The sequence below is a fragment of the Tinamus guttatus genome, unplaced genomic scaffold (genome assembly GCF_059628265.1).
Source record: "Tinamus guttatus ecotype Peru unplaced genomic scaffold, ASM5962826v1 Tinamus_guttatus_pri_ptg000144l, whole genome shotgun sequence".
NCBI lineage: Eukaryota > Metazoa > Chordata > Aves > Tinamiformes > Tinamidae > Tinamus > Tinamus guttatus.
The window spans coordinates 894,888-909,975 of record NW_028288678.1 but is presented as its reverse complement, the minus strand read 5'-3'; the positions used below and the strand labels follow the sequence as shown (position 1 = coordinate 909,975).

At 35.9% G+C, this 15,088-nt stretch overlaps 1 protein-coding gene across 3 annotated transcripts in view; it reads right to left on the bottom strand.

Annotated features, from left to right (window-relative positions):
- Positions 1-2,295: 2,295 nt before the first annotated feature.
- The window catches only part of CADM2 (cell adhesion molecule 2), a 599,764-nt gene continuing 586,971 nt past the window's right edge, over positions 2,296-15,088 (bottom strand). For all 3 annotated transcript variants that reach the window (XM_088522065.1, XM_088522063.1, XM_088522064.1), the window contains 2 exons: positions 10,276-10,401; positions 2,296-8,693 (listed from right to left, as the gene is read on the bottom strand). In XM_088522065.1, the coding sequence (XP_088378191.1) occupies positions 8,575-8,693; positions 10,276-10,401 (245 nt within the window). In that variant the 3' untranslated portion in view covers positions 2,296-8,574. The remainder of the gene's footprint in view (positions 8,694-10,275; positions 10,402-15,088) is intronic.

Sequence of the window (15,088 nt, the reverse complement as noted above, 5' to 3'; positions counted from 1 at the left end):
ATAATAATTGTAAAATATCCACTTTCAGACAGTGAAAGGTACACAGAAAAGTGCAGTTACCTTTTGGGAAACTTTTGGTTGATGAAGACAAAATTGGTAAAGGAATTACAACTTGAACACAGAAACTTAGAAAGCCAGTTGTGAATTCTGTTCTTTTCCTTAGGCACACTGTGGCTTTTCAGTGTGTTTTGCCCTAACTCATGGACATATGACTTAGAAGATCACTTAGAATTTTGCAGAGTTCCTAAGTTTAAAATGTACACTTTAAATTACTTAAGGAGAAATATTTTGGTTTGGTGAAAACAAATAATAAAGACAAGAACTAATTTGCTAAATGCAGCAGGTATACACATTAGTTGAATGTGTTCTTAGTTTAGGTTACAGGACAGATCTGTCGTCAGAGATGCACTGAGATACCCTATGCAAACGGGTACTAAATTCTGTCAGCGTCTCTCTCTGCATCTGGGACTTGTTTCTTTCTCATAAATATGAACCCTCTCAGAGTTTCCTCTTCCCCGTGATATTTCTCTTTTTCCTTTTGACCCAGTGGCTTTCTTGCCTTTGATGGCGTCAGTTGAAGCATGATAAGTGATACAGAAATCCTTGCATGAATTCTCCATCTCCTTCGTACAGGGCTAAGCCACCATTTAAGTCCCACAGGTTTAAATGCTTTTTCAGCACTTGACCTCTTCACAAGGATGAATTTCACCTACAATGAGGGCAGCATCCAAAAGTTGTTACTCTCCTTGTCGGTCAAAAAAAAGCAATACACATTAAATAGTCTGTAAGCATTAAATAAAATGTTAAGATTTTTAGTTAAAATATGTAAAATAGCACCGTCTCACAGATTTTTTTTTCTTAGATAATTGTTTATAATCTCAGAAGTAATATTTAGAGACACAGAATATGATCATAACAGTTCTATTAGGAACATCAAAATGAGCTTATCGAACAATCTGCAGTACAGCCACTGGTCTAAATCAACTCTACTGCCAAATTGGCAAGCATCAGGAGATATATTAAATGAATAGACAATTCAGAAATGTCCAACAGATAACTAAAATTGAAATTTTATTTTTTTTCAATAATATTCATCAGACATTTTTCTGACAAGACTTTTCTGGAAGATGAAGTGCAAATGGGAACCCTGTAAGAATGTTTAGAAGAATTGTACATGACATTTTTTAAGCGCCACTAAGTACACATTGAATACTTTGTAAGTATATAGGCATAGCAACATGCAAGTGTCATGTACCTAACATTACAATATGCATTTTGTCTGCTTAGAGTTACTAATGAGGAAATTAAATGAAGTGAATGTGTCTCCATCAGTAGTGCAATATGTTTAATTCCCACAGATTTTGTTACAAGTTGGTGGTTGCATTCCTGAAACACTCTAAAATATCCTTCCACAGGCCATGAATCGCCAGTGTAAGAGCAGAGTACATTACAGTTCCTAGGAGAAAACACACTGACTATGAATAGATGAAGTTGTTATAGTCCTTTCACAAATTATGCCTTATTATTTGTTCTAGGAAACTTCCTGCCGGACTGAACGTTTTTTGTAGCTATAAAATATCTAGGCTAAAAGTACAGGATGCACAAGGAAAGCTTTATTACTCTTTCAGAAAAGAACTAAATAGCAACTCAAATGTGCAGTAAGGACTTGAGCCTCATTCTTTTGAAATCAATAGGCGTATTGTATACGCTTTTATGGAAGAAGGACATATATGTAACCAGTAACCCATGAGTTCACTCTCTTGGCTCACTATTTAGTCAAAAGCAAGACAACTGTAGGTAATATTTGCATATTTGTATGAAAACTCTGTAGGTGTATAAGGAAACCTATTTTCACTGAAAAATGAGAGTATGTACAACTGTGTATTTACTAACATAAATCAATATGCACAGAAGAGAGGAAAAGGGGAAGTGATAAAGAATTCAGTCCAGCAATTACAGGTTTTCTTTCTCTTCAGGATCAACACAAATAGTCAATGATCATCACTTTTATTTGCTTTATAAGTTACTGCTTTAAAAAACTCCTTTAGATCCTATTAGAAAAACCTTTAATAATTTCCTTGTAGAACAAGACTAAGAGAATGAATGTGCTTAGACAAAAAAAAAGCATTGAAGCATTGGTGTTTTTCAGCACTATCGTAAGGGCAGGATAAGGCTATCTGTAGTTTGTGCTGAAAGGTGAGATCAGAGCTCACTGCTGACTGGACCCTGAACACAGGGAAAGTGCTAAAGTGCTGACCCCATCAGGCTTAGCTTTGCACCTGAAATCTTAAAAAAAAAATAAAAAAGACAAAGAAATAAAAGATCTTTTATAATAACAGAGACTACTCCTTGTGGAGGACAGACTTTTCTTCTATCTCCTTTCCAACTGGATTGCTGCTTTTAGCCCAACAGAGAATAACAGACTTCAGAGACAGAACATGCAGGGCAGATCTATAGTACACACAGAAGCCATGAAGAATTTTTTTTTTAGTGAGCTACTGGAAAGCTCCCTGCCACATTTCAGGAATCCCTTACTATTGTAGAGCCATTGTATCAGCTCTACACCATCTTCCATCTGAGTGAGAGTACATGAAACAGCTGAGGAAAATGAGCATGGTTTGGCAACAAGACAATTCCTAGATGCTGGAAGAATACCCTCAAGGGCTGCTGGAAGTGCACAAAGCTTAGAGCAGCCTGAGAATGTGGAATGATACGTGTGCTGTTAAACCATGTTTGTATCCTTATTTCCTCCTGAGTTACAACTAGTGCAGAGTAATAGGTTTGATCCATTGGCAGCAGGAAGGAACTGTGCTAGCTTATGTTAGCGCTAAGTAAACAACTTTCATTTTCCCTTAGCAATATTAAATCAGATCCACTCCAAAAAGTCATGTATGAAGACCTACTCTTGATGGGAGCTTCTACTCTGCTCTGTTCACATGAAAAGCTGCACTACCCATTTTCTTTTTGTTTGCAATACTCCTTACTTCTCCGCCTAGGCATTGAGTGCTTTTAATGTAAACATGAAGTGACCATATTATGTTTAAATATGTAAGAGATATAGTAGAGTATCCCAACAGTATTTGTATTGCATATTTAATTCAAATGCTTGCATGTGCTTTTAAAAGTTGCTTTTCAAACCTACATGCCTTTCATTGGAAAGAATTGTGTTGCAGTTGGATTGCATGCCATTATCTAGTACTGACTAAATATTGACGTGCTATAGCTGTTTATTATTTGTCTGTGCAGGATGGATCCCCAGCCAGTGTAAATTGGCCCACATTTAAGGCAATAGAGTGAAGCTGATTTATACCAGCTGAGGCTGTGTCCCCGTGTCCCCATTATGAGCTCAAACTATTCCAAAGTTGGTAAAGAATGGGGAAAGGTTACGAATCCAGGCAGTATTTTTTTTCTATTTTAAACAAACAAACAAAAATATAGTGAACTGATTTCAAGACTACATCAAAGATCAAGTAGTAATTTCAAATGTATATAAACATCTCGTAGCTAGTATTTAGACTAAGAGGTAGATGCCATACTGTAGGAATAGTATAGTGTGGAATGATGCTAGTGCTAACTACTAAACATATCTATTTGCCTGTTATTCATAGGACACAAAGGAAGGTTATAGCAATGGCAGTCACAAAAAGGTTTACAATATTCCAGCTAACCATATTCATTCTCTTATTTTGCTATTCCATGTTATCTTTCAATGCAATCCTTCTGGAAGGGGATGATGTAAAAGTAGCAAGAAGTAGAAAGATCAGTAATACAAAACCTTCACATTTACAAAAAGTTAACTTTATCATTAAAGGCATCCCCTGTACTTGATGGAAGCATTTTGTACTCACAATTTAAGATTACCTGGCATTATTGTGCAAGTAGTGGAAATTCCAGGTGAGGTGATTCAGCAAAACAGAGATCAGGAGAATGCAGTTGTCTCGCTTTCTCTGTTGTTCATACTAAAAATATTGGGGCATATGGTGGTATATTTCAGCATCTTAACATATTAAACTCCCTTGAGGGCAGAAAGAAGAGGAATCTTGTGCTGCTGAGCCAGAAATAGATTACTGAGCGATGTTGCCAGACGCACAGAACGCTGGCAGCAAAGCCATTAGCAGAGCCAGTGTCTCACTTTGCCTAAAGGTGTTTCAGCGTTATTTAATGGGCCCCAAAGAGGAAAAGCAGAACTAGCAAGAATGAGGAGTGGTATAAGCATTTTTATAAATTAGCTACCATTGCAAGTAGAGGAATTACACATATTGCATTAGGATACCCACTGCATGTAAATGCACCATCCAGTTATTCCTTGTGACTGTCAGGGGTCATCCCCTTCTTGAAAAAAATCAAAATGCATATTATAATTACATGCTTTTCCAATATCCATACACAGCAAGTACAAGATACTTACATGTAAGTACACTGTATTTACCTATATTTTTGCATAGTTTTTAGTGTGTACTTTGTGCCACTTAATAAAAAGCATTACTCGTATTTGTTTGTTTGTCTGTTTTTCTGCATTAGACAGCTTATTCAATTCGAGTTGAAGCAGCTGGATTTTTGGTATGCTCATCACAGATTACCAGTTCCTAGGAGTGTAGAGATTGGATACTTGGAGGAGTCTGGATAAGCGGTGGGGAAAGCTGCAGTGTGAACATGAAGTTTTACATCACCTCCTTAATCAAGAAATGGAATACCAGATTTACAGTGCTAATTTAAGAAACTTACCTTTAATTTGAATGGAATCGTAAAGGTAAGAAAGAACTCCATTATCCTTTTGGTAACACTTTACAATAAGTGGCACTAAATTACACTATAACTGCTATGTTACAGGGAAGTACATGTAACTACACTGTAACTGTTGAAATAGCTACTGTACATATGTGTACATGTTAACTTCAGTGCTGTTACAATCATGAATTACATAATTACAGATGATTCTGTCCTTCTCATTGAAATAGTTTATATATGTATATATATAATACTATAATGAAAATACACAAGATGTTAACTTTCATGTCTTACTTAGAAAAGTTGGTTTTCTTCATGTATTCCTTTATAGAGGGAGTCTCTGTGCAAGGCGAACCATCCTTAAGTAACATGATTTTTTTTTTAAGTGTTGTAGCTTAAATTCTGAGCCTCAAGTTAGATATAGGGTTCCTTAAACTCTTTCTTGATTTGTCTGATGACACTAAAAGAGTGGGAGGATACACCCCTTGTCTTCTGAAGCACTGCTTTCTTTGAATCTTCTTTAAATGAAAATGTTCTTGAAGCATAAAAAAAAATCATTCTACATCTAAAAGTTTAAAAATAATCAGCAATCGACACTGTAAACAGTACGCTGGCAGAAATTAGCTACCTTGTCTTGAGAAAACTACTCTGCATGTATATGTGGGAGAGGATGTCACAAACATTTTAACTAACACAGTTCCCATTCAGAGCCTCCTTTTACACATTTGCTGGATTTCTTGAAATGGGAATGAACTTGGTATTTCAGAAGGGGTCTTGGGTAAAGGAAACAGACAACTGTTTTTTAGCCTACTGAGCATCATTAGCTTTAAATCATGGTCCTGCTTGTGAAAAAGACGGATGCCTCTTTACACCTAGTGTAGTAATTTAAACCTGTGAAGACTAGATAGGCCTGTAAAGTGCAACCCAGTTAGAATTTGCCATCTGTGAAGGCTTGTTGTGGTGTTTTTACACCTACTTTGCACAGATGTGAGTGACATCACAAGGTGCAAGCTCATGGAAGATCAACTGCATTAAAAATGAGCACATGTAAAGAGTTTTGGTTCAACTGAAACCAATGAAATAATCTATTTTAACAGTCCAACTTGCATCTGCTTTTGCAAGTTTCAACACTGTTCTTATGCCACAGGAGGAAATGGTTTGAAATGGGTACCCCTAAGGGTGATCCTGCTTTTGAAGGTCCAGCTTATTAGTCAACGGTTCAAGAAAGAACCCTACCCATTTAAGAGCCCTGTTATTCAAGCAAGCTGGAGTTAAGAAGAATGAAAAGAAGGCCCAAAACACAGGGGTGAGGAGTTTCACTTGAACAAGTAAGGCCCTGGTCCAGGGAAGCACTTAGTTTTAAGCATATGAATAGAGCCTCATCGTTCAATGGAACTTCTCCCACACCTGAAGCTAAGCATGTGCTCAAATGCTTAGGTCGATAGGGTCTCAGGTCCTGAAATAAAACCTTGCAGTATCTAATATTGTACTGTAGTTAATGCAACTTGCGGTTTTGATAAGAACCTATATTTTTGGTACTAAATTGAACGATTTCTTTTACCAGCCTTTTTATAAGCATACACTTTGAAATACATGAATATCTTGTAAACCTATACTAGTTTTCAATGTGTCTAGTAGCACCTACCTGGTTCTCTCAAACTACCATACTATATTAACATATTATTGCATTTTTCCACAGATGGGTATGGAGTGAACTGTAAAAACAAGCATGCAATCACATCAATGCAGACTTATTTCTTTAAAATGTCGTACTGTATATGATTTATTATGTTAACACTCAACCACATCATATTATTTATGTCTGTATATTTTGAAAAAAAGTGCTGCTTTGATTGACGTCACCCTTTTTTCTTAGAAACTAACATGATAAATGTTTCAACAAAAACAATTAAAATACTTTAGTATTGTCCTTAAAAGATCTATACTCTTTGATAAATAATCTGACACAGCACCTTTATCTTCCATTTTACCATACTACATGATGTCATATTTCAAACTCTCCCTTCCCCACACAAAAATAAAATCCCAGGAAAGTCCTTTTTAGCAGACCATCATGCTTTTAGGCCTCACAAGTATAACAACCAGAGAGAAATACTCTTTTGTCAAAGGTGCAAAACTTCGGAGGAGGCAAACTCCATCTAGGCTAATTTGCATCCTCCAGTGTAGAATCATTACCAAGAGCTGATATGGCAACTTTTTTATTTCATTGGAAGAGGAAGTAAGCCAATGGGCTTACAGTGTTTTGTTGTTGTATTTAAGAGCATGTGATTGTTCAGTTGTCAATTACACAAAAAAGAATTCAGAAATAATCCAAACAAGAGACTTTCACTGTGGAGCTAAAAGCATGGCAGGAATTCTCTATTGTTCACGGTGACATAAGTTTGTACCTCACAAAATGCATAGACAGGAATTTAATATAAAGAATTAGTCCATTTACTGTATACACAAAACATATATCTTTTGTTTTAACACTTCTATTTTTTTCTCTTTTTTTCTTTTTTTTTTTTCTTTTTTTTGGCAAACCAACATAGAGAAGCAGCTCTGGAACTGCCAAATTAAAAATTGAGAATTTTAGCAACTTAACAACAACATTTTCTAAGGATAGTAATCAAATGTGGTTGTAATTTAAAACCTGAGGCTGTGCACTGGTTGTTAGCTTAAAACTACCTTTCCATATAACATTGTGCTTCCATTGTATAACAAAGAAAAAACAAGAACTAGAAAAGTTTGCTGCTGAACAGTGCTAGGACATACAGACAAAAAAAATACTAATACATGTTATCTACTCAGAATATTGATTTGAGTCATATCTAAAAGGATATAATGGACATTAGAAAATGCTCACTTGTGACTGACTTAGCTACTGCCAAAAAAAGTTAAATATGTATCAAATAATGTTTAATTGAATTTATTATATGCACTATATACAGATACTAAAATGCTTTGCAGTTGTGTCCCATGAACACTTCAAATTTGAGTAGACAGGTGAGTCCATGTGAAGCAAATAAATTATAAAAACAGAAATTACTCAAAAAAGACTCCTAATCCTTTGTGATCCCAAAAATGCAATAAAGGGCAGGACAAATTTATTTCAAATGAAGCACTACTATCTAACTTTGCAGAATCTGTATAGCTATTTAGTACGTTTTCTTTATACCACTGAAACATGGCACTGTTGTCAAGGTACCATTCAAAATAGAACAAAATAAAGCAAAACAAAACGAAAAAAAAAAAAAAAACAGCTGATGGATACTTCTTTTCTAACAAACTCAAGCATACAAGAAACTATACTAAGAAACTTCCAGTTATGTTTTCCTAGGGCATATGTCTCAAAACAAGTTGCTTTTTGAATTATAGACATGTATAAAACATTCTTTGTAAACCTCTAGTCTTAGACTTATCTTTTTTTTACGTAAGTAAATTAAGTCCTTACCTAATAGCATTTGTTATGAATATTCTATGACATACTGATATGGAGCATGATAAAAGAAAACAGAAGAGTAATAAAGCTGCATACATTTAAAATGTAGAAAACTTGGATTACGATGATGATTAACATTGTTAAGGCTGTATATTCAAGCACTGTATGTTAAGAGAGCAGTGGATATGAATTTAGGCAATAAGAAATGTCCTGCTTTATGTATGATACTGTAATTATAGAATGATATTGTCAAAAGCTGATTGTTGGCATAAACTGGCTACTTATAGCAGGTATGTGGGTTAATAAAGATAGCAGAAGATGGCAGAAATGAATTCTGAAAAATGATAGCCAGTTTTCTCCAGCAGTCAGCCTGATAGTAAAACTCCAAGATTCTAGCTCTGCATCTAAATGAAATACTCCTTTTTCTCCTCTGCATTGACTTGACTGCCTTCTGCATTGATAATGGCTGTGTCGGCATCCGGTGCATCTTCAGCTCCTTTTGCTTCATTTGTTAAATAAGTTCCTATAGGAAGCAGTGCAACAGGAAAAAATACACATATATATTACATTGTATTGTATAAAGTGCTGCAAAATTTCCAACAGTGCTGTAATTACTTCATGAGTGGAGTAACATGTAACTTTAAAAACTTGTAGCCTGAATGATACCATTATATACAACTTTCAAATTTGGTCAAGAAATATTTATGATATAAAAACTGTGCATGGTAATGCACATTATCACATCACATAGATTCACATACATTCATGATAAATGATGGAAATATCATGAGAAAAATCTACTCTAGCTAAATGCTGTAATATGCAATTATAGAATAAGTGACAAAGTTTTGCATATTTCATGGTATATCTAACCATAAAAACAAACCAGCTTTGAAGATTCAGATTTTCAGTAAGGGTGTATTAAAAAAAATACAGCTAATAGTTTTTGCATTTCTGTTTTTCAGGATCTTATCTATACTTTAATTTCATGGAATTGTATCATAGTCACTTCCAAGAATTACAAGATGGAAGTAGCTTCATTAGCTTAGTCACCTGGACCCACTCATAATACACTATCACAGACACTTTTTATGCTAAGTTATGTGAATACAGGATACGAAAAAAAATAATTGTGCACAACAGCAAAATTTTACTCTGTGAAAAGCATTATTTGAGTTGGCATAAGATGCATATGTTAGCATTCACGAAGAAAAGCAGAAGAGACACATTTTCATTAGTTCATTAATAAAAAAACTATTTTTTTCACTGCACAGTCCTATTCAAATTAAAAAAAAAAAGCTTCTGGCTGATTGATAGCCATAAGATTATCCTATTGAAAGCAAGATTCAATGAGTTAATACCAACAAGAATCCCCCTTTCATGTTTTTCAGACTGAGGAGGGGGAATCGAGTGAGATTTAACAACTGGTCTACAAGCATTCAGAGGTTAAATCTCTGGAAAATATTTTGGAATTAACTAGGTCAAAATAGGATCATACATAGGCTTAGTCAGTCAGCATCGCTCCACTTCTGTTATCCCTAATGCTTGAGAGAATTCAAAGTGAAGGGACTAGAATTCCTAAGGTAAAACATACGAATAAGGATAAACGTGAACCATGAATTAAGTCCTTATTCCAGTGGAATCATTAGTAGAAGTGACACTAATTTGAAAACCCACCATCAGAATTTAATATTATCTTTTAAAGGCATATTGAAAGTATTAACACAATTTATGGCAATTGACTGTCTTGTTTTCTCAATTGTTTACTCAGTTGTGCTAAGCTGATATATTAGTTAAAATTATGAGGCCATGTAATTAAGTAATTAAATAGAAAGTCAAGGGCTACAATCCTTTCAGTCTCTCTGAATCACTGGCTCATTGCCAGTGGGCCATGGCACGTAACTAGATATCCTTTGCCTTAGTCAGTAAAACTGCCACTGTACAGCTGAGAGAAAACCAGGGACTTCACTCACAACCAGACTATGAAATGAGCTGTGCTGTCCCAGTTATTTAGCAGATGAGGAAAAGTGAAAGGGAAAAGCACTCTCACATGAAATTACACCTTGCTTCCAAAAATGAGTGAACTTCAACTAAATCTTTCCTACCTTTATGTCTTGCCAGATATCGACCAAGCAGAATTATAGAACATAGCGTTACAAAGACAACTACAGCCACTATTCCTCCTATAAGAGCGTGATCAGGTCCGGTCTTTCCAGCAAAAGCATTCGGATCTAGAGGGAGAAACAAAAAACAAAAGTGGTCCCATACAGGCAAAAATTGACAAGAAAATTCACAATACCAAGCTTTATACTGATCATCTTGAAAATAGGGCATTTTCATCTTTAATATTCGGCATGGCTATTCCCACTTTTGCTACTAGTATCTTATCAACAACATAGTGCTGCTTGTATTCCCAGATTGTTCAAGCCCTGAGGACATCACAGTTATGAAAAATAATACCTTATTCTTCCTTGGCAGAGGTTATTAAATGGAAAAGGTTTCAGGTTTTGTCCTCATCACTTTACAACTGAGAACCTGGCCATAGCTATTTATAGAAGCAAAAACAAGGAACTGAGAATTGGGGATCAGATAGCATCAGCAGAATAGTGTCTGCATAATACATAATTTATAGAACTGATTCTCAGTAGGGAACCCTTATATGTTCGCTTCTTCTCTTTCCCATCCCATTGCACCAGAAATAAAAAGGCAGATAAAGTGCAGCCTCGCCAAGTTCCTCCGCAGATGGCTGAGTCTGCATGAACTTGGTCAGATAAAGGTATCGGGCAACCTAAAGGATTATCGTTGAGTCTTGAGTGTTAGTTTGCAAATTTACTATGGATACCCAATTAACACTGAGAAGCAAGCTATAACAGGTGTAAAACTGTTTCACTTGTCATTTCAATAACTCAGTGCTGAGTGTTAGGACTACTGTCAGATTTAAGTTCTCTTATGTTGGTCATTTGTCTTTTCTGTTGTCTGGTGCTTTACAAAACTTCCTGAGAGGCAATCATGGGAAATGACACTCCTTAGGGGTTCAAATGCCTTGGAGATTTTTAGCAATGAACCAGCCACCATTGACTGAAATATGCAAAAGGGGGGAAATCAATCTAAGGAGCATGGTGAGATTTCTTGTCTTTTTTTTTTTTTTTTTGATGAAAATGCCTCTGCTGCAAAGTAATAGTAATTCTCTCAAGATGCTATTAGCATGTTCGCTATCTAGCAATCAGTCTACACATACTGCTTCAAGGGCATTTTCTTTGCAGGAGTTTGTATTCTACAAAGAGCCTGCAAACAACTTTGCTAAGAGAAAGACAGGAAAAATATTTACACAGAAAAGAGACTAAGTCCATAAAGATGATTAAAGAGCTTTTGCTAATGGCTGGGAAGGGTGATCCTATGGTGCCATGATTACACGCTTCTGTGCCGACCAGATCACTGCATGTTATTTAGGTAACATATACATATACCTACATACACAAATCTATTGATAAAATACAATCATTTATAGAATCGTTATGTAAATTAAATAAAAGAAGCTTGTTTTCCCCATCCTTTTGGAAACCGTTCAGAATACTGAAGCTGCACTCCAGACCTGCTGGAGCAGGGAGCCATACGGCCCACTGTTACAGACAGAGGCCTGTAGCAGCAGCCGGATCTACAAGGCAGGCCTCTTCACTCATGGCTGGCTTTAGCTCTCCCAACTGCTTCTCTTCTGGTTGCTAAAAGGATGTGGGGGGAAATTGCCCACAGCACTTCTGTGGACACGATGGAAGCAGTAGTTAGTGGTCTCAAAAAGGTGGCTTAAAAAGTAAAGTGTGCCTCCTCCGTCACCACGAACCTCCTGACACGGGGCCACCATCAGTGGCACTCCGCTGTGGATGGAGAAGCAGTCCGAGAGGGCATCACCTCCCTTTTGGTGAGTAAAAATAACCCTGAGTTCTATGCACTGGCAGCCTTGAGGGAGAAAGAAAGAAGGCTGAAATCTCGTCCCCCTCAAAGCAGTGTGGAGCCTGCTTCCCTTGAGGAAGCGCTGGTTTCCAAGGCAAAGAGGTGACCACTCGCTTGAGAAAATGCAAGGTGACAGCTGCTGTAGGATTTACGAAAGGTTTGCCAGCCTGCTGGAGTCTAGCAATTCCTCCTTCTGTGGTGCCTGTAACAAAGTCACTGTCAACACGCTCCCTGCAGCAAAAAGACAGCTCCAGTCTGGGCACTAGAGCAGCAAGGTGCTCAGGGCTGTGTGACCTGCAGGAGATGCCCCAACACTGGGGCAGGAGCAGCACAAATACATTTTTCTCAAAGTGATTCCTGCTAATATACTGTAAATAAAACAAAAAAAGGGATATTACACAGGTCAATATCCTTCTTCATGGAAAGTATAATCCAGAGTCTAACTTATAAAGGTTTGCAGAGCTCTTTATTAAGATGCATTTTTTGGAAAGCTGATTGCAGTGAGCATTCTTAGCTCAATACCCAGATTTACACATATCCCTTTCTATGAGCTTCAATAAACATTACAGATAAAAATCCTCACAATACACTGAGAGATGAATTTTTCTCTGTGCCTTTCTTCCTTGTAGATAGCTCCTCACTCCTCCTCTGAGATACTTGACACAACAAGTACCCAAAGTGGCCTAAATATATGGTTTCCGCTAAGTAGTGTTGAAGTAGTGTGGATTAACGAGATTTCACTGTTTCTAACAGGCTGAAATTCTTGACCTTAAGATTAACTTTAGCCATTTATTGAATGAAAAATAATATTGTATTAATGTAAAATTTTTTAATCTTGACATCAAAGCAAGATTATATTGATAATTATTAATAGACAAATTTGCCAAGGATGACCCGTTTCCATTACATCAACACCAAACTACTTATCTGTTAAGTGAGAAAGGCAAAGGCAAAGGCAAAGGCAAAGGCAAAGGCAAAGGCAAAGGCAAAGGCAAAGGCAAAGGCAAAGGCAAAGGCAAAGGCAAAGGCAAGGCAAGGAGGAAGGAAATGAAATAAAGATCCTCAAAAGTGGCCCACATTTTCTTGTGAAACGTGTATACTTTCATCTCAAAATGACAATCAATCAGCACAGCATAAACAATATTAGGAAAGTGCTTCTCATATAAAAATAATGTTAACATTAAATATAAATAAGCTCTACATTATACAAATAGTAATGCACTGTATTTTTGCCATTCATGAAATGACCTGAGCCCCTGAAGTGAATTACAGATCTCGGGTTATCTATCATCTTATAAGTAATTACTGTGTCAAAATGTGCCTCAACAGCATCTGAAGAATAGAAATAAAAGGTTTGGTGACCATAACATTTTGTCTCTTAGGCAACTATTAGAGTAGTGGACAAATATATTTATTCAAATGTTCTTGGTATCTGTATTATCAAATCCCATTAAAGTTGGTGAAACTGTTAAGTGTTTATTTGGCTAAGTGACCCGCAATTAGCTTTCCAAATAATGCAACATTTTTTGATTTTGCAACATTAAGATAATTTTTTGATTCCCATTATAACTTCCCAGATATTTTCCAGATAAATCTTATCCACACATACATATACATGCTGTAAATGAAATTTTAATTATTCAATTTTACCATAAGTACTTATACGCCAGCTGTTTCCAGAAAGATTTTAATTAGTCTGTACCCTTTTTAAATATAAATTGCTTTTTAGTGCACAAATACAGGCAGCTACAGTAATCATGGTCTGAGACAATGACATTCAAGTTTTGTCATCAGATGTTCAAAGATCAGGTTCTTTTGTTTTATTTTATTTTTCAATGGGACTAAGGAAATCTTACAGCAAGATAGTGATACAAAGCTCCAAATATTTTTTTTTGTATATATATATATATATTTATATATATATTTGTCCTCAATTTAGGAAGTCTTCTTAGAATACTGATTGCTGATGCTGTGAAGTTGCATCTATTTTCAGCTTCTGGGATTTGTTCCCATTATTGTTTGGTTGTGTACTTACAAAGAGAGCACACATAAGATGACTAAGAGAAGAAAACTGGTTTATTCATTAAGAAGTGAAATATGTCAAGCCAACCTTTGGGATCTATTAAATAAGTACATATGTGCAATTACTGACCTGATGACAAACTTTTGGAATGTGGAATACTTCTATGAGAATTCACACATTAATTGAACAGAGAAATTTCTGAACATTTTTCCATTCATTTGCATAAAGTATATGTTAATTATTCATCTAATTTCTTTTTTTTTTTTCTGCATAAGTTTCCTTCTTATTCAAGCATAGCTGAATTCACTAAGTAAGTTGCAGGCTGTGTGAGAGGGTCAAATAAACCAAAATATGAGCAATGGTAGAACAAGCACATTTCTGAATGCTGAAATGGTGGCATATTTTGGGGAATATATTCAAGTAGCCCCCTCTTCATTAGCACAGAAACTGTAAAACTTTCTTAAGGTGTACTTTCAGCTCAGGTGCTGTGTCAATTTTTGTTTTAAACATCATTTGTTTTGAAAATTTTCACCAGAGGAAAAATTGAAGTAAAGGTCCTAATTGGGTTTAAACAACACTCACAAAATAGGTGAAGCAACGTGTACTTGTGGCTAGGGGAATCCTAGGAACATGAAAAAGTTGCTCGATTATATTTAAAGAGCTGTAATTTGTTTTGGAGATAGATAAGAACAGTGCAAGAATGAGTGACAGGGCAAGTTAGTGAATATTTCTGGGGAAAATCTAGCAAAGAACCACAGATCATGAGATATCTGACCCTGCATTACATTTAAGTGCCTTAGCCAGAGGACTTATAAAAGACTTAAATAAATAAATAATTAAGGTAAGCAAGTGTAGGACAGGGAGGCTGCCTCCTTCTTTTGGGTTTTGTGAAGTTCACCAGGGAATAGATTGTTAAATTAGAAGTATTCCCCATTGAAATTCCTAAC